At 32.8% G+C, this 21573-nt stretch overlaps 2 protein-coding genes and 1 non-coding gene across 8 annotated transcripts; all 3 read left to right on the top strand.

Annotated features, from left to right (window-relative positions):
• The first annotated feature begins 4835 nt into the window (after nucleotides 1-4835).
• Nucleotides 4836-5031, top strand: LOC123911913. The gene has a single exon (XR_006810784.1). It is a non-coding gene; the product is annotated as a U2 spliceosomal RNA (small nuclear RNA).
• A 4150-nt stretch (nucleotides 5032-9181) lies between these two features.
• On the top strand, nucleotides 9182-14220 carry LOC123909140 (putative disease resistance RPP13-like protein 1). Of its 5 annotated transcripts, XR_006809832.1 has the most exons (5): nucleotides 9205-9331; nucleotides 9454-9510; nucleotides 10167-13081; nucleotides 13197-13380; nucleotides 13907-14220. XR_006809832.1 is itself a non-coding variant. In XM_045959911.1 (2 exons), the coding sequence occupies exon 1, from the start codon at nucleotides 11949-11951 to the stop codon at nucleotides 12648-12650; it is 702 nt and encodes a 233-aa protein (XP_045815867.1). In that variant the 5' UTR covers nucleotides 11757-11948; the 3' UTR covers nucleotides 12651-13380; nucleotides 13907-14220. The 5 variants fall into 5 exon arrangements, 1 of the variants encoding a protein (XP_045815867.1); XR_006809834.1 differs by having other exon boundaries at nucleotides 9182-9331; nucleotides 10167-13380; XR_006809835.1 differs by lacking the exon at nucleotides 9205-9331 and having other exon boundaries at nucleotides 9362-9510.
• Nucleotides 14221-15610: 1390 nt separating this feature from the next.
• LOC123909890 lies at nucleotides 15611-20522 on the top strand. Of its 2 annotated transcripts, none has more exons than XM_045960819.1 (11): nucleotides 15611-15773; nucleotides 15871-15961; nucleotides 16152-16368; nucleotides 16870-16995; nucleotides 17085-17237; nucleotides 17911-18037; nucleotides 18204-18245; nucleotides 18650-18811; nucleotides 18910-18952; nucleotides 19137-19214; nucleotides 20009-20522. In XM_045960819.1, the coding sequence occupies exons 2-11, from the start codon at nucleotides 15879-15881 to the stop codon at nucleotides 20073-20075; spliced, it is 1098 nt and encodes a 365-aa protein (XP_045816775.1). In that variant the 5' UTR covers nucleotides 15611-15773; nucleotides 15871-15878; the 3' UTR covers nucleotides 20076-20522. The 2 variants fall into 2 exon arrangements, with proteins under 2 accessions (XP_045816775.1, XP_045816776.1); XM_045960820.1 differs by having other exon boundaries at nucleotides 15614-15773; nucleotides 18650-18802.
• Nucleotides 20523-21573: the final 1051 nt, after the last annotated feature.

The raw sequence follows: 21573 nt of genomic DNA, 5'->3' as shown, positions 1-21573 counted from the left end.
TGCCTTTTGCTTTGCAATTATCTAGGTTTAGTGTGTCACAAGTTATGACTTGCAATTATCTAGTTTTAGTGCGTCCGTGCGTCCGTGTGTGTTAAATAAATTATATAATTATTGTACCACCTCCCTATGCGACCTCTCTGCAACGATGAAACGAACCTGCGCCTCGCGCAGCAGATTTTTCTGGCTTATTGTAACTGAGATTTCAAGGCATATTTCAATAGTTGGAAATTGAGTTGTATGAAACAAGAACTTGTGACTCATCACAATAAACACAATGATCATACAAATATGTGTTATCATTAACAACACAGGTGTAGAGACATAGTGTGAATACAATTCATTCCATTGTGCAGAAAACATCTTTAAATACACTGTACATTTTATGGCATTCTTTGTCTAAATCACCATCATAATTGTTTCTTTACTTTTGGGTTGTCTTGTATTCGGCTATCATAAATGTATCAATATATAATCCTTCTACGACACATTTTCCAACGATGCAGATCATCTATAGTAATTTATCTGCAGGCCCTCCATGCAGCCAATGTTAGGAACACTGGATTTATCATTATAAGACATTGTTTCATGAATTCAGTTTTCCGATACATATAGTTAAAGGTGACGACCACTCAGAAATCATTGAGGTATGTAATCTATCTCGTAACATTTTCTCATTTTCACCTGATATGAGAAATAATGGGAAAATTATTTGTTTCCTTTCTCCTATAGACATGAGCTTTTGAGTATAAGTCATTTGAACATTGAGACTCAAAATTATAGAAGTGGCTTGGAGGGTTTTATATTACTAACTAATTAATAATCATTAAACCTGCAAGAATAATTTGGATAAATTGATTGAATAAAATATAAACTCAAAGTAAAATGTGTTTCAGGAGTACAAGATCGATCTACACGATGGTGATGTGATTGTATTTGGCACAAATGGCCTTTTTGACAATCTTTATGAGCAAGAAATAGCATCAACTATATCAAAATCACTACAAGCTAGCTTGAAACCTCAGGTTGGTTCTTGTCCATCTTTCTATTGATTACATGTAGCGATGATGAGTACTGAATCACTCCAACTATCATTCTTGGACGAAATCCATGAGGCGCCCACTTGGCGCGAAGAACAAATTTGATTTTGTCGATGGACACTTCATTGTGCGGAACAAGGAGCGAGATACCACTCTCTCGGTGTATCATCCCTCAAACTATATCATTTTTTATACTTAAATAAATAAAATTAAGTTAACAATGTAGCGATGATGAGTACTGAAGAAATTATTTTGTTGATTATTGTATCCTCTACATTATATAAAATGTAGATTTATTCCACAAATATTTCAAATTCCATCATCCATGTCCTACCAAACTGCTGCTTATGGAGTCTAAAACACTTTGTATGCTTACATGTATGGATAACTTGCAGGATATAGCAGAAATTTTGGCGACAAGGGCACAAAAGATTGGAAGTTCAAGATCCACCAGAAGTCCTTTCGGTGATGCAGCGCAGGCTTTGGGATATGTAGGCTATGCAGGTGGCAAGCTTGATGGTGTAACTGTTATAGTGTCATTAGTTCAAATTACATAGCTATTTCTCATTTATTTGTCTCATTTTCTAAAATGGAGCTAAAAATGGCAATATGAAGTTAGCTATTGATTGCAAGTTACTACCTCTAGTCTATAATATGAGAGAAAGTTTACTTTTTAGATATATTGAGTAATTAATATATCTAACTTATATTATAGTCAAATACATTAGTTTCTTAATATATTTAAAAAGTAAAATTTCTCGTATAATAAGAATAAGAGCGAGTAGTAATTAGTAAAGCACTTTGTGAACTTAATAATATACTGTCCAACTAGCTATACTCTAGCTATTCAAAACACACTCCCTATTTGGATATACGTTAGATTTTCCGCATAGATTCTGAATTAACCAAACCCTATGAGGATTACAACAAATTTTAAATCGACATTGTTTGTGATTACAAGATATCTATGATAAGAGGATGTGTCAGTTTAGCTAAAATACAAGTGTTAAACATTCTGAGAAAGGATTTGAATTTGAATTTAACTTGACTCTTTTTGTTGCTGACTTCAGAGTTGTTCTTTATAGTGATGATAGGGTACTTCACTTGAAGATGTGCAGAATGTTTGTTCAAAAAGTTCTTCTTTACTTTGACCATGTTTGACGCATAAGACAATTCTATAAGAGGAGTCATATGTCCATCATGATCTGCTCCTGGTCCAGAGAAAGTTGAAAAATAAGGGAAGTGTACGTGATTTGGAGCATGACAAAAGTCTAGGTGCATTGAAGGAATTTGTGTCAGTATGCAGCCTAAAGAATCATAATCCATGTTCTTCTTATGCTTCTAATTACTATCAAGAGAAGTAACTCCGCTAGAAGAGGCTCCAAACCGCTGATTTATATCTGCATATTGCTCGGGAGGAGTATAATGATCAACATTTTTCGCTTTCCTACTTATGACTTTGGAAGCTTCTTGTGCAACTGTAATACAAAAAAACTGTTGGTGATATCCAAATTAAAAATGAATTTAATTCAGTTTACAGCTTCACACTAATAAAATACACCAGACATTCAGAAAGTAACACGCCCTTTTTTTTTTACAAGAGAGGAAAAAAGAAAAAGAAAAAAACTACTCCCGGATGAAAACTACACCCTGCGCATCAGCGAGAAGAAGAAAACCTTTAGCACTGTGAAAAAGAAAACCATCATCTGAACCTTCAGCACTGTGTGAAGAAGGAAACCAGAAGAACTCCTCTTCATTAGTGAGACTCCCCATTCCAAATTTTAAATCACAACTTCTGCAATTTAAAAGTGATATTTAGATACACTTATATGATGATTGCAACGATTCGATTAATTTTTCAAACAAAGGGAAAGATGACGAAACTTCAGTCAAATTGCAGAGTTTATTACAACATCCTTTCAACATTAGAATTGAGGGAATGTTTTTGTAATTTTTATAAAGCTGACAATTAGTTTTCAGTGAGAAAACTAAGGTTCAAGTACAATGAAAATAAGGGTCCAATTTCAGTAAATTTCAGTAACTTACAAAGCAAGCTATCTCTGTTAGCCAGTTGTTCCCTCAGCTCTAGTGGGTCTTGGCTAGTAATAGGTTGTCTAGTTAAAGTAGGAGGGTCCCTTCCATACAAAGCTTTAAATGGAGTCATGCCCAATTTAGTATGTGTGGCAACAAATTGTGGTTTTATTCAAATACCTTCCAACCAATTTCAGCAGCAATATGTGAATTTGTCTCAAAATATTCGTCATCCACCACACCCTATTTATTTATTTATGGTTATGACTATGGTGGAGCTATGCAAGAACAAGTATACTATACACAAACACAGCAACAGCATGCAAATGCAAATGCAAATGCACCCTCTCAGTACCAATCCATGACCTCGACGGTTGCTGGAGCAGCAATATCAGATGTATCAAAACAATTTCCTAAAGATAACATTCAGCAGCCAAACAAAAACTCACATCAAGTATGATCATATATATTTCAAGCTAGTTTTTCTTATGTTATCTAGATCATTGATAATCCCCTTGAATAAGACAAGCTACTCCCATTGGTTTTTTTGTTTGTTTTTTTCATTTCTTGTTTATTTCTGCCTAAACTTTTTGTATTTTTGTAATATCGAGGATCCCGACGGTGATCATAATTTAAAATGTTGATGACATTTTTATTTTTACTGTACCTATAAAATAGTTGTATCAGAGTGAGAGTAATGTTGATTAGCTTAATAAGCACAGTGTATGTACACTAAGCACACTAAAAAATCTCTTAACTCCAGCACATAGTTTTCACTTTGAAACCTTAAATTTCCATTTGCATATGTCTGTGCTCAAATATGCAATAATTAGAGCTGTTTACATTAATTTACATTATACTATTAACAACCATCTTATATATATAAAGTTAATGTAAATCAAACATTAATTCAGCTCACATTGCTAGACACAGAACAGTTAGACGACAAGTGACAGATATCAGAAGTATGAGAAAAATATAAATCACTCAGTGACTCCCCTTTCCAAGTTCCAAGCATTCTAATGTTTAAGGGCCTGTTCGGATTGACTTATTTGAACCTACTTACTGACATAAGCAGTGCTTATTTTCGGAGAACTTATGAAAACAGCTTATTTTCATAAGCTCTCCAAGATTGCTTTTGAATACAACTTATATTAAAATAATTTAACTTTTGTTATTGCTTTTGAATACAGCTTAAATATTTTATACTTTATACATAAGTTATTATCATGATAAACACTTATATGCTATAAGTTGCAAATTAAGTTGTTTATCCAAACAAGGATAAATTGAAGAATCTTCGGCTTTCATTGTCATTAGGAAGCTTAAGTCGAAAAATCTTGTAGAAGATGAGTAAATTGAAGAGATAAGGATACATTAAGATTATTAATACAGAAGAATAACTCGAGACTGCGACAATCATGTATGAATGACCTGACTGAAATACATATCCACAAATAGAAGACAGTTGAACTGTGAACCTGTAGAATTGGTGATGTTAATTAGTAGCCATGTAGCATGTATTTTTCTAATTATATCCTTTAATGGTTGATTAAACTTTCGTTCTAATAACATATATACCATGTCAAATAAGTAAGTCTAATGCATTCATAACCAAGAAGAACATCATGTACCATGAATCAGCAAATAACTTGTGGCAAAAATTTTAAGTCTCAACCTTTTGCACAATAGTCCCACATCGAGGAGATAAGAAAACAAATGAGTAGATGTGAGATATAAAAGCAGCAGCGAGCCATAATACAATTCATACCTTTCTCGGCCTTTTTGCTAAGATCAAGTGTAGTATCTGTTCTTATCAGTTTAATATCTGATAAGTGGCTCATTGGGTCACACGATATTAAATTACTTTTTTGAGGGGGAGGAGCCACCTCAATAACTTGCTACTGGGCTTCCTGTGTGTCGCTAATACGTTGCACTATTGCATTGGCTACGCGCACCCCACCAATTCTAGTTCAAACTTTTAAGTCATCTTCAATTAATTGGGCTTAACTTGTAGAGCCCAATACAAATATAAGATTTACGGTTTTACTTTAAAACTGTTGGTCTTTGAAAATTATAAAATCTTTAAATAATCAATATAATGGTAGATTCCTGTAAAAAAAATTATATGATGCAAAATACTTTAATTTTGATCCCAAATTGATGATACTTTAATGTAACTTTTTGCCTAGGGTTTTAATTTAATTGTTTTGTCAATGCGAAGATTATAAGATATATAAAGGATCTCATAAAATCGGATACTAAGTTCTCAAAAAAATAATAATAATATTAAGAATCACATTAGGAAGGGTTAGATTAGCAGCACCGACAACCGAGAATGTGTCAAACACATTAGCACCGGTGTGTTTGGATTATTTTAATTTTTTTTTTAAGAGTAAAGGTAAACAATGTTGTCAAATTAAATATTAGCAATAGTTACTCTAAAACTTTTCTACAAATTAATGTTAACCGAAGTTTGAAACCATCGGTTCGTAGAAACCGAAATTTTGTGTTTCAATTATTTTGAATTTATAAGGGCAATATGGGACTTTAGGAGTATAAAAGAAATGTGGGATGGGAAGAAAAATTTTCAGAAAATTACCCAATATTATTTCTTCAATGGGTGTGAAATAATATTAGATTGAATGTTGTTAGCAATATTTACTCTAAATTTAATCAACCCATTGAAAGATACGTATATGACTTGCCCTTTGAACCAATATGTGAAACAATTATCTCTTCCAACTTCCAACTTCCAACGTGACTATGTGAAAATTGTGTATCACTTGTTATAAATTATAATTGATAAGTGTAAATCATACTTCAATCTCACCTATTTTCCTTAAAATTGGAGTGAAAATGTTTGTTTTGCTTGTCCTACAATTAGAGATGAGAAATTGATGTAATATATAGCATTAAAAAAAAATCAATTGATTTGAACATTCAGGTATGAAGAGGTAGACGATAATAATCTAAAAATTAAGCATAGTATTTAGATCGATCCTATTTTAGGATGAGAATAGAAGTGTGTATAAAAACATTAGGATTATATCCCTCAGTGTCTAGCTGCAACCTGCTGCTTACACACTGGACAGAAATCCATTGTTGTATGCATTGGAAAGTGATACAAGTTGTAGCACCCCAATTTTGTCTATCCGCAACTGTGTTTTATTTTTACATTTTTTTATATCTGTACAGTTTGTTGTAGTCGTTTTTCGCGGCACTTCACAAGTGATCGCAGTTAAGCCTCCCAGCTCATCATCTGCTTCATACTCCTCCTGTACTCAAAACCATGACCAATTATATGGAATCAATTAAACATGTTTTCAAAAATTAGATTACTGCATATTACATACAATAAGTTATAAGTGAAAGAAAAAAGCTATCTATAATTATTATAAATTAAATTAGCTTAAATAAAATCGTGAATTTAGAAAGAAATAGGGGACAAAATTATGAATGAAGCAAGATGCTGCATTTTTTGTCTACTTGATGCTTTGACGCATCTTCACAAAACTGAAGCTTAATTAGTCTTCTTTATGTAAGGTTCAATCTCATCTTCAAGTCCGGTATTGACATAACCAATTCTCTCACCAAGCTCAAGCAATTGCTATAAATGGTGCCAAAATGCACTAGTAAAAACCTTATCTCCATCAGACACAATGGATCTTGGTATTCCATGTAAGTTAGATATATGAGTTAGGATCCGTTGACACCAAATGTTACACCTTTCAATAAAAGTCCTTTTGATCTGTCCTTATGATGAACTTGTTGCCTAGCAAATATTGTCTGAATTCGGCCAAAGCTTCAGTGATAGCTAGTAATTGTCTGATATATATGCAGATTGTTTTTGCATTCTAGGTGCTAATTAATTTCTTTGAAAAATAAGCTATAGGATGGCCATTTTGGCCCAGCGCCGCTCCAACTCCTATACCAGATGCATCTGTCTCTAAGATAAATGGTTGATTAAAATTTGGCAAGGCTAACACTGGAGCTATTGTCATTGCTTGTTTGAGTTTTCCAAAAGTTTTTTCAGCTTCGGAATTCCAAACAAAGTTGTCATTCTTCAACAAATCAGTCAATGGTGCAGCCATGTGAGCATATGAATTGATGAATCTTCTATAATACCCTGTGAGACCAAGGAACCCTCTCCAGTTGTTTGATATTGTACCTTAGTACTTTCCATGGATACACCTCTGCCTGATACCTTGTGCCCCAAGTAATCTACCTCTTTGATATAAATTTTATAAAATCAACCGTTGGATTGAAAGTTTATATCATATAGATCATTTATGTAAAATTTCAAATAAATCTAAAATCATTTGATATGTTATTGAGATACATCAAAATTAACAATTTTTGCTTTTTTTAAATGTCGTTAATCTTTATGTGTCTCAATAGTATATCAAATGATTTTGGATTTGTATGAAATTTTTCACAAATGATCTATATGATGTAAACTTTTAATTCAACATTGAATTTTATAAAATTTATATCGGTTAAAACATTATTGAAAGGTGTAACATTTGGTGTCAACGGATCCTAACTCATATATCTAACTTATGCTATTATATATAGGTCAAATACATTAGTTCTCAATGTATTTAAAAAGTAAATTCTCTATAGCAAGTAGTAATTAGTAAAATACATGTAATGCCCAACTAGCTATACTCTAGCTATTCAAAACACACTGCCTAATTGGATATACTTTATATTTTTCACATAGATTCCTCATCCGTGACCATTGAGTTAATTTCCTATGATAAAATATAACTTGTCTTAAGAATCTATATTTAATTATTATTATTCGCTACTTGTGCATGGTTAAGTACTGAATGTCACTTTATTAATGTGTCGTGGTTGGATTTTGTGAACTACCCCATTCGCTACTTATTATAAGAAATTTTATACTTTTTAGATTTATAGAATAACTTGCATATCTGATCCATTTTTCATACCAAATACATAAATCATTCAATAAAGCTAAAAAAGAAAATCTTATATAAGGGTTATGAGTTAATTATTGCATGTAGTTTTCACATTTTGTTAATGTCTGTAGACACAATGATTTCAATTTTAATTAGGCTTGTGTCAATAATAGATCAAGATTAGAGATCATATTTTTGAAGATGCGTCAAAGCATCAAGTAGACAAAAAATGCAGCATCTTGCTTCATTCATAATTTTGTCCCCTATTTCTTTCTAAATTCACGATTTTATTTAAGCTAATTTAATTTATAATAATTATAGATAGCTTTTTTCTTTCACTTATAACTTATTGTATGTAATATGCAGTAATCTAATTTTTGAAAACATGTTTAATTGATTCGATATATAAGTCAACACAGTAATCTACATGCAATAATTAACTCATAACCCTCAACAGTCAACACATTAACAAAGTGTCTAAAGACTTTAATATGGGATTTTACCCACGTAGCCCGGCTTAGGGGTGCTCAAATCCAAACCAATCCAAAAAATAACCGCAAACCGATCCAAAAAAACCGAAAACCGCAAAAAACCGAATATTTTTGGATGTGTTTGGATGTCATTTTGTGAAAACCGCTGGATCGGATCGGATTTTGGATTGATTTTTCAAAACCGATCCAAACCGAATCAAACCGCATACATAATTTTTAATAGTTATTTAACTTTTTATTAGTATGATATATTGCATTAACATATTAATTCTTGGTTTTTAATTTTCTCAATAATACTTATTAGTTCAAATTCATCTATTTGTTTTTACTATTTCATAGGTTTCAAATATATTGGATAATTATCATTGCAAAATATTAATTTTTAACATATTATGTGTTATATTTTACATCAAATATATTATTTTACCATTTATTTATAATATTAATATTTAATTAAATAAAATTTAACTTGTAATTTGGATATCCAAAAACCGATCCAAATTAAATCGCACAAAATTGGATCGGATTGGATTGAATTTTTTTAATTAGCCATCCAAAACCGAACCGAACCGCGAGTAATTTTAACTTTGGATCGGATGGATTTTTGCCACAAAACCGATCCAAACCGAACCGCGAGCACCCTGGGCCCGGCTTTCTAATCCCCTCGTATGGGTGGGAAACTTTTATTCCAGTCAGTTACAATAAAAATTTAGTGGAGAACGTGCTACCCCTTGTATAACTCCTTTTTTTTTTTTATTTACAATTTTACCAACAACTTTATTATTTTGGAAAATTATATTACCCACTATTTTCCTTGCAGGTGCGGTCAAGTTGACCCAAAGAGGTAATACATCATTCGTTTTCTGGAGTACTCAAATTTCATTTTTCACAATTAATTTATATTGCCTCTAAATCTTTAATTCTCTATTTTTTTATACGCTCTCAATCTCTCTCTTTCTTTCGCAGATTTCAGTTTGTGTTTTTCTGGCAAAGATTTTAGTTTATTTGTTCTCACACTTTAAGGTAATCTCTTCTCCTTCCTTTGTTAATAAAAGTTAATCTTTCAATTGTTTATGTCATAATTATAATTATTATTTTTCAATTATATTATCTTATGTGTCTCAAATAAAACTAGATTTTTTCTTAAACAAATCTCGGATAAACCCCCCTGTTATAGATTTTTAAAACTGGTTTTTTTATTTGTTTGTATTTTGAAAAATAATTTTTATGAAAACTTAATTAAAAATAGTGAAAGAATAATTTAGACATTCAGTAACTTATATATTCATAATAGAGATTTTAACTTAATAAAAATAAGTTTAATTGATTTTATGAAATTTTATTAGAGTTTAAATATTATGCATTGTCGGTGTAAATGACATCCAATAAGAAAAATCATCTAATCTTCCATATCATGTCAAGAAAGTGAGGCGAAATACATGGTTGTTATTGGTCGATGATGTAAAATTATTGTAGTTCATATTCTTTTTTCTTATTTTATTATCCAAAAAAACTTGTAACGAAATGATCAAATATTTAAATCTCATTTGAAAATATTGTTAAATTGTCATTAGTGTATTGTTAAGTTTTTTTAAGATGTTACTATTAAAGTTTATAATTCTTCTTGTTTCATTTAATTTAATGTTACATGACAGAAAGAACACATTTCCATCTTGCAGAGTGACTTTAAGACTTGTGCTTCAGATTCAATATCATGGAAGAGCTAGTTGCTGGGGCATTTCTTTCTTCTACCTTTCAATTCATTTTTGATAGGCTGGCTTCGAGTAATTTGACAGACTATTTTCGTAGAGGCAAACTTGACGAGTTGGTGGAAGAACTTGAGTCTACACTCGATTCTATCAACCAAGTGTTAGATGATGCAGAGATAAAGTAGTACCAAATCCCAAACGTCAAGAAGTGGCTTGGTCATGTTAAACATGCTATGTATGAGGCTGATCAATTACTGGATGAGATTGCTACTGATGCGCCACTAAAGAAGTTGAAGGCCGAATCTCAACCTTCTACTAGCCATAATATTGTCAACTTCAAACCAACTTTTACTAATCCATTTGAATCCAGGATCAAAGAATTGATAAAGAGCCTACATTCTCTTGTAGAGCAGAAGGATACACTGCAATTGAAAAATCAAACGTAAGCCGGTAATGCAGTTGGATTCAATTCGAAACCTCCAGGAATAGAAGAAACTATACATGTTTGGTGGATGCATCTGGCATATATGGTAGAGATGGCGATAGAGAAGAAATGATCAAAATTTTACTTTCTTCAGAGAATGGTAGCAACAACCAGACACCTATAATCAGCATAGTTGGTTTGGGTGGGATGGGCAAGACCACCTTATTTGCTAAGCTTGTGTACAATGACAACATGTTAGAGGAGTATTTTGAACTTAAAGCTTGGGTCTATGTATCAGAATCTTTTGATGTTGTTGGACTCACCAAAGAAATTCTCAAGACATTCAATTCTTCAGCAGAGGGTGAATCGAATTTAAATCTACTCCAACTGCAGCTGCAACAAACACTAACCGGCAAAAAGTATCTGCTTGTTTTGGATGATATTTGGAATGGAAATGAGGAGAGTTGGGAGCAGTTACTACTTCCCTTTAAGCATGGATCTTCTGAAAGTAAGATTATTGTGACAACACGTGACAAAGAGATAACATATGTCCTGAAATCCACCAAGTTATTTAATTTACAACAATTGAACAAAAGTGTTTGCTGGAGTTTATTTGTGACACATGCGTTTGATGGCAAGAATTTGGACGAATATCCACATCTTGAACAAATTGGCAAGAAAATAGTCGCTAAGTGTGGAGGATTGCCTTTAGGTGTAAAAACATTGGGCCAACTCTTGCGAAGAAAATTCTCTCAATATGACTGGATGAAGATATTAGAGACTGATATATGGCGATTATCAGATGGGGACAACAACATTAATCCTGTGCTGAGATTGAGTTATCATAATCTCCCTTCCAATCAGAAGCGTTGTTTTGCTTAATGTTCTATATTTCCCAAAGGTTATGGCTTTGACAAAGGTAGATTAATCAAGTTTTGGATGGCAGAAGGTTTGCTGAAGTGTAGGGGAGCAGACAAAAACGAAGAAGAGTTGGGTAATGAAATTTGCAGCGATCTTGAGTCAATTTCATTTTTCCAAAAATCATTGTATATATGGTGATACATTTGTCATGCATGATCTTGTCAATGATTTAGCAAAATCAGTGTCAGGAGGAGAATTCTGTATGCAAATAGACGGGAGAGGTGGAAGGTATCTCTGAAAGAACACGTCACATTTGGTTGTCTCTTCAATTAAATTGTGGTGATAAATTACTAGAGCCAGTTTTTGAGTGTAAGGGACTACGTAGTCTGATACTAAAATACCACACGGCTACGTTGATAAGCAACAATGTGCAACGTGATCTATTTTCAAGACTAACATGTTTGCGGATGTTATCATTTAAATATTGTTATCTATCAGAGCTAGTTGATGAGATAGGCAATTTAAAACTTCTGCGTTACCTAGACCTTTCTCGCACACAGATTAAAAGCTTACCTGATACCATTTGTATGTTGTATAATTTGCAAACACTCTTGTCGGAAGGGTGCACAATGATGACTGATCTCCCATCAAATTTTTCCAAACTCATTAATTTACGTCATCTTCAACTCCCTTCTAATGGTTTTGGTGTCCCTTATATAAGAAAGATGTCAAAGAATATAGGAAAGTTGAACAAACTTCAGTCCTTGTCTTACTTTATTGTGGAAGAGCAGAACGGATCTGTTCTTAAGGAGTTGGAGAAAATAAACCATCTTCATGGAAGAATTCGTATTGAAGGACTTGGTAATGCCATTGATCCTCCAGATGCTGCGATGGCCAATTTCAAAGATAAGAAGTATTTAGAAGAATTACATTTGAATTTCTGTAAGATCGGAAGAGAAGAAATGAATGACTCAATTGTTGAAAGACATGTATCTGTCTTGGAGGCTCTTCATCCAAATAGCAACTTGAAGAGGCTCACCATTGTAAACTACAATGGTAATTCTTTTCCAAATTGGCTAAGGGGTTGTCATTTACCCAACTTGGTATCTCTTAATCTGCAGAATTGTGGATTATGTTCTCATTTGCCGCCACTTGGTCAATCTCAATAAAGTTGTTGTTGAAAAGGATAAAGAAATGTTGCATATATGATGGAAGAAACCAGCTGCAGGGTGGATTAAATTAAATACAGATGACTTGCTTCGATGATGGGAAAATAGGATGTGGGGGTGTGTTGAGATGTAGTGATGGTGAATGATTGGATTTTTTTAATTTATTGGTTTAGGAAATGCTTATCTAGCGGAGCTGTGGAGAGTTCTTGAATTGTATAATTGTTCAAAGCTAAGAATAATGAATTACAAGGGTCACGTCCCTCATGTGTATGGTTTGTGACGGAGAGCCCCAGGCAAGTACAAATGTGTTAATTTTCTCTTAGTATTGTCCAGAGCTTTCCAGAGGAGGGTTGTTGGCATACAATGCACCATATCCCTTGTGAAGAGATTCAGTATATTGAGCAGCAGATATGAGATGTTTATGCAGACAAGTGAACCACACTCATCTTTTTATATTCTCTCAAACATTGACCAACTTTCTTTTATTTGACAAAGCCATGAATTTGATATATGTTCTCAAATGCATTTCTGATATCTTCTTTACAGGAGACTTGAAACCATACTTTCATTGTCGTCACTAATAAAAAAGAAATAGTCAGTCTCATTGCCGTCCGCTGCTCTTGTCCAACTTGAAGGATCTGACTGTGTACTGTGACCACGACATACCCTTGCCACTGCCAATGCCATGAAGCACATGCAGGATTATGTTGCAGGTCCCTCATTTGAATAGGTGAATGATTAATTTCTTTCATAACCATTACATTAAATAAAAACTGTGTAAATAAAACAATGAATTTCAACCATTTTCCTTGCACCATGATTTAATCAAATTCCTTGTGCTTGATACTTACTTGATAACAATATGGTCTTAATTGCAAATCTCTCACTGAATCGGAGAGTGATGAAAAACTAACAAATTGAACACTTACAGAAGTTCGAAAACTGCTCAAGCAAGTAATTTCTCATTATCTAATCTTTTCAAAAACTCAACAAAGACTAATCGATTGTGTGGTTTCTTCTATCTCAATGCTAAAATTATATTTTGTTAGTTTTATATTCTTTTTTTCCTTTACTATTTACCAATCTGTAATATCAATTTTGCTTATATGTCAGATCAAAACAATGAGATCATGACTGTAGTTTGATGAACTAAGCAGTGTGGTGTTATAAAACTCATGGTTTTAGATGTGTTCCTATTTAATGAAAATGCTGTTACATACATGCATACTTAATAATTGTTAAAAATCTGGATGCAGGGTGCTGATATAAAAAGGTAGAAGAATAGGAGGGAAATCTCAGTTAAAAGAGTGCAAAGAACAAGAAATGAGTCAAATGAGTCAGCTATTGTTGAGTATGGCTCATAATCAATGTTAAGTGGGTAGCGTCAATAGAGCGGAACAAGAGAGACTTGTCCTTGGACCAAGCGCAACATTTGTTGTGGACTGGTGACTGACTGGGGGTTTGGTTTAGGGATGATGTTGTAGTCAGGACTGTAGTGTTTAAATACAAGTTGTGCATTGTAAACTTCAATTTTTCACTGATAATACAAAGGAGTCGGAGATGTAGGCTATATTGGTTGAACTTAGTTACCAAACATCATATGTTCATTGTTCGCGTTTATTGTTTCTTTATTCGTTTGATTTTTGAACCAGTTTGCTGTTCTAACATACTTATTATTGGCAACACACCATGTTTAAATTGGTAGGAAAGTCAATGTAAACTTTGACATTCCACTCAAATCTTTCTCTTCTCTCTAATGAAGTTGGATGGAATAATAATTAAAACCATTGAGATAACTCTCTATCAAGAACTGAAGGAATATAGGGAGTTGATCCTGCACATTCAAAGGCAGTATTTTTGCTAGACATGGTCATGTTGTTGAGTTTTGCTTTCAAAAGTTGGTATATAAAATAGATAAATGAAAACTAGAGAAGGCGTTGCCCTTGCTGTCATAGACCATATTAAATTTCCTTATGCCATCTAAGACAATCTCCTTATGCCTTCAATTTATATTCTTCATATGGCTAAGGACATCTAGTTTGTGCTTGAAGAAGAGCTTGGTCTGTTTATGGCCTTATTAGAAACTGATTTTCTGGAGCTAGGGCTGGGTGGTAATATATCTGTGCTGCAATTTTATGTTTTTCTGGAGCTGGGGCTGGGTGGTCACACTTTTCTTTAATAACTTCCAAAATAAACTACTTTTTTTTTTTAACTTCCAAATCCAACTATAATAGTTTCTATTCATTTGTAACATTCTTTTAGTTTATACATCTCTTTCATGTTTCTTCAACAAAATTCATACTGCCCGTCTGGCCACTAGTTAGAGATAAAAGGAGTTTTTTTTTTAAGGAATGCAATTATCTTGTTATTATTTGTAAAAGATGTCTTATTTTTACTTATAGTTTTCCAGAATTTTATTTTTAATTCTTAAAAATTCTTTTCACACTTTTTGGTCTATGGAATTTTTTTTATACTTTCACATTTCTATACTTTTCAAATTTAAACTTTTGCAAAAAAAAAACACATAGTACTAAACATAATTGCAAAAAAAAAAATTAAATTTCGAATAATATACACGAGTTAAATGAAAAGTAGAGATGCAAAATTATAATAGAATTTTTTTTGTGAACCAAAGGTATTCTTCGCGCACAACTGCAGAGACTAATCCTCTCGAAGTACAGATATCCATACAAGGGGTTGACCTCTCCCAACAAATGTTTCTCCATATGCACCGACCAGGGATCGAACACAGGATCAAATGGTCGAGAGATTCAAGTATTTATCACTTATGTCACTATGTTGGTATAATAGAATTTTTTTTACGCATAATAGAAAATTTTTCAAAAAACAAAAAATATAAAAAAAAAAAATTAGGAATTAAAAACGAAATTTTAAAAATCTATAAGGACTATTTAGTGATGTAACTCTAAAAAATAATAATAATCGAGAAATAAAAAGAACAAATGAATTTGCGCAAATCACTTAAAAAACAATAATAAAACCAAAAAATGAACTTCTGAAGAAAAAAAAAGGAACGAAAGAAATGTTATAGAGAAAGGAACGAGCGATTTCACTGCTAATCGTTATTAGGGTTTCAAACCACTCGATTTTCACCTCTTAACGGTACGTTTCTTGTTTCTTTCAATCTTCGTTTTCTCAGAGATTGTGATTGTTTTCTTATGCTGAAAGCGTTTAACAGCTTCTTCTTATTCTTCTTCAGAAGCTTCAATGTCAGGAGGAGGTTCATCATCTCGTTCCACCGGTAAACGCCCCCTTCAAGAAGACGATGACAATTCCACCACAAATCCACCGTAATTTTTCTTCTCCCTCTTATTCACTCACTCACTCACAAACTCTAATCCTATTATTCATTACAATTCACAAATTTTCATTCATTGTTATTAACTGATTTAATAGCTTCTGTGTTGTTATTATAATAATAATGAGTTTTTGTGGAACTTAATTTTGTGATAATTGATTTGAATTTATGTAATTATACAGAGCTAAGAGGGTGAGGTTTCCGAAGGGTAAGAAAGGGAAACCAGTAGATGTAATAGTTGAGAAAGTAATTGTCGAGGAGAATGTGAATGATTTGTCCAATCCGGTTGTCGCTGCGAAAGAGCGGATGAAACGTAGGAATCACATTACTGCTGAGCTTTTGAGTGAGGAACATGGAGTTATTTCAAACAATATATCGGCTGCTGAAGTGAAATATAAGGTTTGTTTTTGTAGGGTTTTCTTTGATTTATTATGTTGATAGACAATAGGGTTCTTAGTAAAAGAGTCAAATTATTGTTTATATGGTGTACAAAATACAAACGTTGATGAATGAATTATTCATTTTCTGTTTCTGCACTTTCCTATTACTTGGGAATTTGAGTTTAGTTTACTCCATTGTATAAAGCTTGTTGATATATTTCAATTTTCAGCACTTGGAGTGTTTCATTAATTGGCAATGCTTGGGATGAATCTTTTTTCTAAACTAATTTCTATTTGTTGTATGGAGTGTTTGTAATGGATTTTAGTTGCCTTAATTGTACGCTTGTGAAGTTCGTAGCCAGTTGGCTTGTGTTCGAACTTCGAATTCAAATGCATTTTCGTACTGTGATTCTTTCCTAAATTGGTAGTAATTTTAGTCAATTTGTTTCCATATTCATGCATCCTTAGATTAATATAAAGGATAGGCAAGCAATCAGTGATTGGTGATGTTTGTTGGCAGGCAAATGAGAATTTTGTTGAAGACGGGATTCACATTGAGCCTTTCAACCTAGATAAAGAAAGGGAAGAAGGTTATTTCGATGCATCCGGGAATTTTGTTGAATACGTAAGAGACGATGAGATTAAGGTTAGAGTTCTATTTTCTAGTATTTTTCATTCTTTATTCACAGCTACTTCTTTTTTATTCTATTAATAAATTGTTGAGGATACTTGCAGGATGCATGGCTTGACAATGTTGAGATTGATCCTAGATTTGCTGGATTAAGCACTGCAGCAACAAAAGATGAAGAGGAGGTCCAAGAACTTTCTTCTAAAGATGTGGCAATCATGAAGAGGCGCATTGCAAATGTTCTTGAACCAGAGGAAACAGTAAGACCTATGTTCTATCATTCGATTCATTCTTAGGTCTGATTGAGTTGTTTATTTTGTTAGAATATAGGTCTGATTGATTTGAGAAAACAAAATAATGCTTTTTTAATTAGTGAAAGTAGAAAATGAAAACAAAATATTTTCTTAAACCAAACAAACCCTTAATTTATTGTTTTGTGATTTGTTGTCTTTGTTATATTGAAGCATCTTGGCAGAATGTAACATTTATTTGTCAACTCACTCCACTGTATATGATCTATATACATGCTTAGGAATTAGGTAAACATTGGTTTTCTTCATGGCAATGAAGTTTTGAAGTATCTCGTTGAGGGAATTTTTAAATATGTCGCAGTTAGTAGGCTATTCAACGTCACTTTAAACCCGAGTTGTTACTGGTTTCTCTTTATCATAGTTAGCAGAGAAAAACCAAGTTATCCCCCAATTTACCCTAAAAAAGGGGTTACAAACGTTCTTAAAAATAGAAGCAAATTATTGTTTGAGAAAGTCATATATCTGGCTAGTAAACTGACTACCATTGTTAATTTTATATAATATTTAATTGTGTTCTCTTAATTCTTAAAGTCTGACGACAGAACTTACGTACATATTTATTTTGTTAAGGGATGTTGAAGGTCATTTGTTTGTTTGTATTAATTGATACATTTTCCAATAGGTCTTGCAATGTTTGAGAAGGTTAAAAGGTAGTGGTGATAGAAAAACAAAAATGTCTGGTGAGACTAAGATTGTATTTGACCAACTAACTGAGGATGCTATGAAGCTTATGGAGAATGGTGAATATGGTAAGCCATTCTCATTGCGATTTGTAGATATCATCCATGGTTAAGACATGTATTCATTATACGGGATCCTTTATGTTATCCAACTTGCTGTGCTTCAAGATTTGTGTTTTACCACATGATGGTTAATTTTGGTTTCTTTATGTTCGTCTGTTTGTTTTTCTTGCAGATGTTTATCATGAAAAGAGGGATGTTTTTGAGCGGGAAGCAGGTCAGTGCATTCATTATTGCCTGTTATATTTTTATTATGTTCTTATGTTGTATTCACACCTTTTACTTTTATGTTTTGTGACATGAGTTACTTTGTTATTATGATGTAATATGCTGCTTAATTTAATACTTGATTTAATTATTAACTATTCACCAATGTCATATCATGACGTAATTCTATTCCACTTATGTTGATATCATAGTCGTAGTGTGAAATGAAATATGTTGCCCTATGATCATAACAAGAATACTTTTTTCGGACCATCACATTAAGCTTTAGATTTAGGGGAATGGTGATATTAATGTATAGATTAACAAAGACTAAGGAGCAAGGTATGATACCTGTTTCCGTAGTAGCCCCAGTAATTGCTGATGCTTATACATTTTACAATTTATATTTTTCAGAAGGATACGAGGAATTAGCCAGGGCAAGAGGAGAAGGAACATCTTCACCTGCAGATGATTTTGATATGTTTGCTGATGATGATGCTGCCAATAAGCCATCTACAGATGAAAATAACGCAATTAGTGAACCATCATCGGATGCCATTAATTCTGGTACAGAGGGTAAAAACACCGCCTCTATAAATTTGGCATCTGAAATGATAATTTTGTTGCTGAATTTTATCTTTAAAGTTTTTAATTGGTTCTACTTTTCTTTTCAGGTGGAGCTATGCAAAGCGATTATGTGTATGATGAATCGTCTGGGTATGGCTTTTCTTTTCCCTATACTTTTTTTGGAAATAATCTAAAATGTTCTACAGTACTCAGATATGTTTTAATGTTGCAAAAATTCATTTAGTACATATTTGTTCTTTATCATGATGAATTTTTTTTTATAAAAAAATTCTGTTGAAAATTCAATCTGACATCAATTTATATATTGGTCCAGGTATTATTACAGTAGCAGTTTGGGCTATTACTATGATCCAAATACAGCTCTTTATTGCTCTGCTGAATCAGGGAAATGGTATTGTGCATTCATGATTCATTTTTGTGCGTGTCGGTGTCATGTGTCATTTTTTATGATTGTAGTATCTTTATTAGCCATCTGAAACATCAGCATGCCTTTAGATGCGAGTTCTTTGCTCATTTGATTAAATCCTAATTGCATTCTTGTTATATAGATATTTCTTATATGGTAACTATATCAATAAACATTCATTATTCATACTTTACTTTAAGCTTGATTTTGGTGAAAATAAAAACACAGATGTATGATTTTGCTTGTGCTAGACCATGATAAAAATATGCCAATAGTTAGAGGGAGATCAAATGAAATTATAGCTCAAACCATTGAGAACCATGACATGGTCCATGGCATGACACCTTTTTTGACGCATTTAGCCGACCTTACTTAATGGAAAATTGTTTTACTTGTTGTATGTTTGTTGGTAATTGGTAGGGACAGGGGTTGAAATTACTCTTGTCTCTTGAATCTTTGGAATTCCATGTTGGATGGACTTTTTGAAAGTAGCTGGATAGTTTTTCATTATTATAATTTAGGTATTGCAAGTTTGCAACCCTCAAGCCGCGTAGAACCACATGAGCTGAAATTTTTTCCCTTTAGAGTTTTAGCGTTGTATTCTCAGGGTTTGGACTCGAGAGCTCTAGTTTAACTGTAAGAGACTCGTGTTATCTCATTCAAACGCTATTGGGTCGTAGTTGTATACTTTAGTTTCTGCTTTTTGTAATCGGTTTTCTGGTCTTGTTGATAATTTTGTTTGTAGCTCATTGGGAATGTTTATTTTTGTTTAAACACAGGTACTCGTTTAATGAGGAGGCTGGTACCTACGATGAAATTCCTGAGGTTTCATCCAATTTGAGTTGAGGGGCTTGTTTCAGGGGAGGATAGACAATTTATAGCATATCCACAATCATTGTCTTCCAGTGGCAATGGCAATGTACAGACAGAAACATTAGTTATCTTTTTGTAGATACATGTTGTGGAAAACCTACTTGTTTATGTGCTTTGCCAGCAGATTTTCTTCCGCCTTTATCTCTTGTTTGCCAATATGTAGTAGCTTAAAAATTCACCAAAGCTGATACCAAAAAAAGCATACTCTCTTGACCTGCAAGTCCCGTAGCATATTTCTGTGTTTTGCGGTGTAAGCCTTGTGATGGTGCTGGATTCAACGTGAAAACATCATATGATTGTGGAAACAAACATAGCAATAGTCAGTTTAGCCTTCAAATTGCAAATTTGTGCTCGTGCAATTATTGGATGACTGTTTTTTGTGTCAATTTTAGGGCCTTACTAATGTGTTGCTTGATGTGAGTACTAAGCTACTCTTTTTCTTCTTCTTTTTTTTCAAGTCTGTAGATAAATGGCAAGCTCCATTGAAACTCTCACACACAACTGCATCTTTCGAGTTTGAAATAATATTGAAATTGTTAGATGGACTAGGTAGGCATGGCAATTTGACCCATACCCAGCGGGCACCCGCAAAAATACCCATAACGGATATGGTAAAAATCCGCATTTTGGGTACGGGCACGGGTATGGGTAATTACCCGCAAAATTGAACGGGTATGGGTGCGAGTACGGGTACCTTAGTACTCACCCCGCCTCATACCCCCATAATATATATTTATTTATTTTATATATATATATATATATATATATATATATATATATATATATATATATATATATATATTATTGTATAAATTACATATGTATATCAATTTTAAAAAATACAATACTATTAAACTGTTACACATTTTTAATAAAGAAGTTTATTTATAACATAATACAAACACAACACCATGTGAATATGTCAACAAAGAAATTAACTTTAATATGAGGTTAGGAAAATTTTTGTTTATAATTTTGATGAGTCAACATTAAAATCTTTTAAAAAAAATTAATTATATTAAAACGATTTGATATTTTATAATTGATCGATTTATTTTTAGTAAAATTGCGGATAACGGGTACGGGTATGCGTACTTAGGTACCCATAGGGTATGGGGACGGGTACAAAGGTTGTTACCCATGCGGGTATGGGGATGGGTACGAGTATTTTTTTCAAACCGAGGGTATGGGGATGAGTACTATAGTAACATATTCATATCTTACCCATTGTCATCCCTAGGACTGAGATTGCAATTCATATTCACAAAAAATGAAAAATAAAAAATAGTAAATCAATCATGATCATCTAAACAAGTAATATTCTTTTACTGGTAAAATTTTTAAAAATAAAGTAATGCTAATTGCAATTAAAAAACAAAGGAAAATAATAACACCACATTTATAGGATTATGCTGTCTTAAAGCATATCAAAGACTACGACCAAAGCAATTGGACTGTCTATTGGTCCACA

This window comes from Trifolium pratense, linkage group LG2, assembly GCF_020283565.1.
Source record: "Trifolium pratense cultivar HEN17-A07 linkage group LG2, ARS_RC_1.1, whole genome shotgun sequence".
In the NCBI taxonomy this organism is placed as follows: Eukaryota; Viridiplantae; Streptophyta; class Magnoliopsida; order Fabales; family Fabaceae; genus Trifolium; species Trifolium pratense.
Note: the sequence above shows the minus strand (reverse complement) of the source record. Positions and strands in the feature narration are given on the sequence as shown.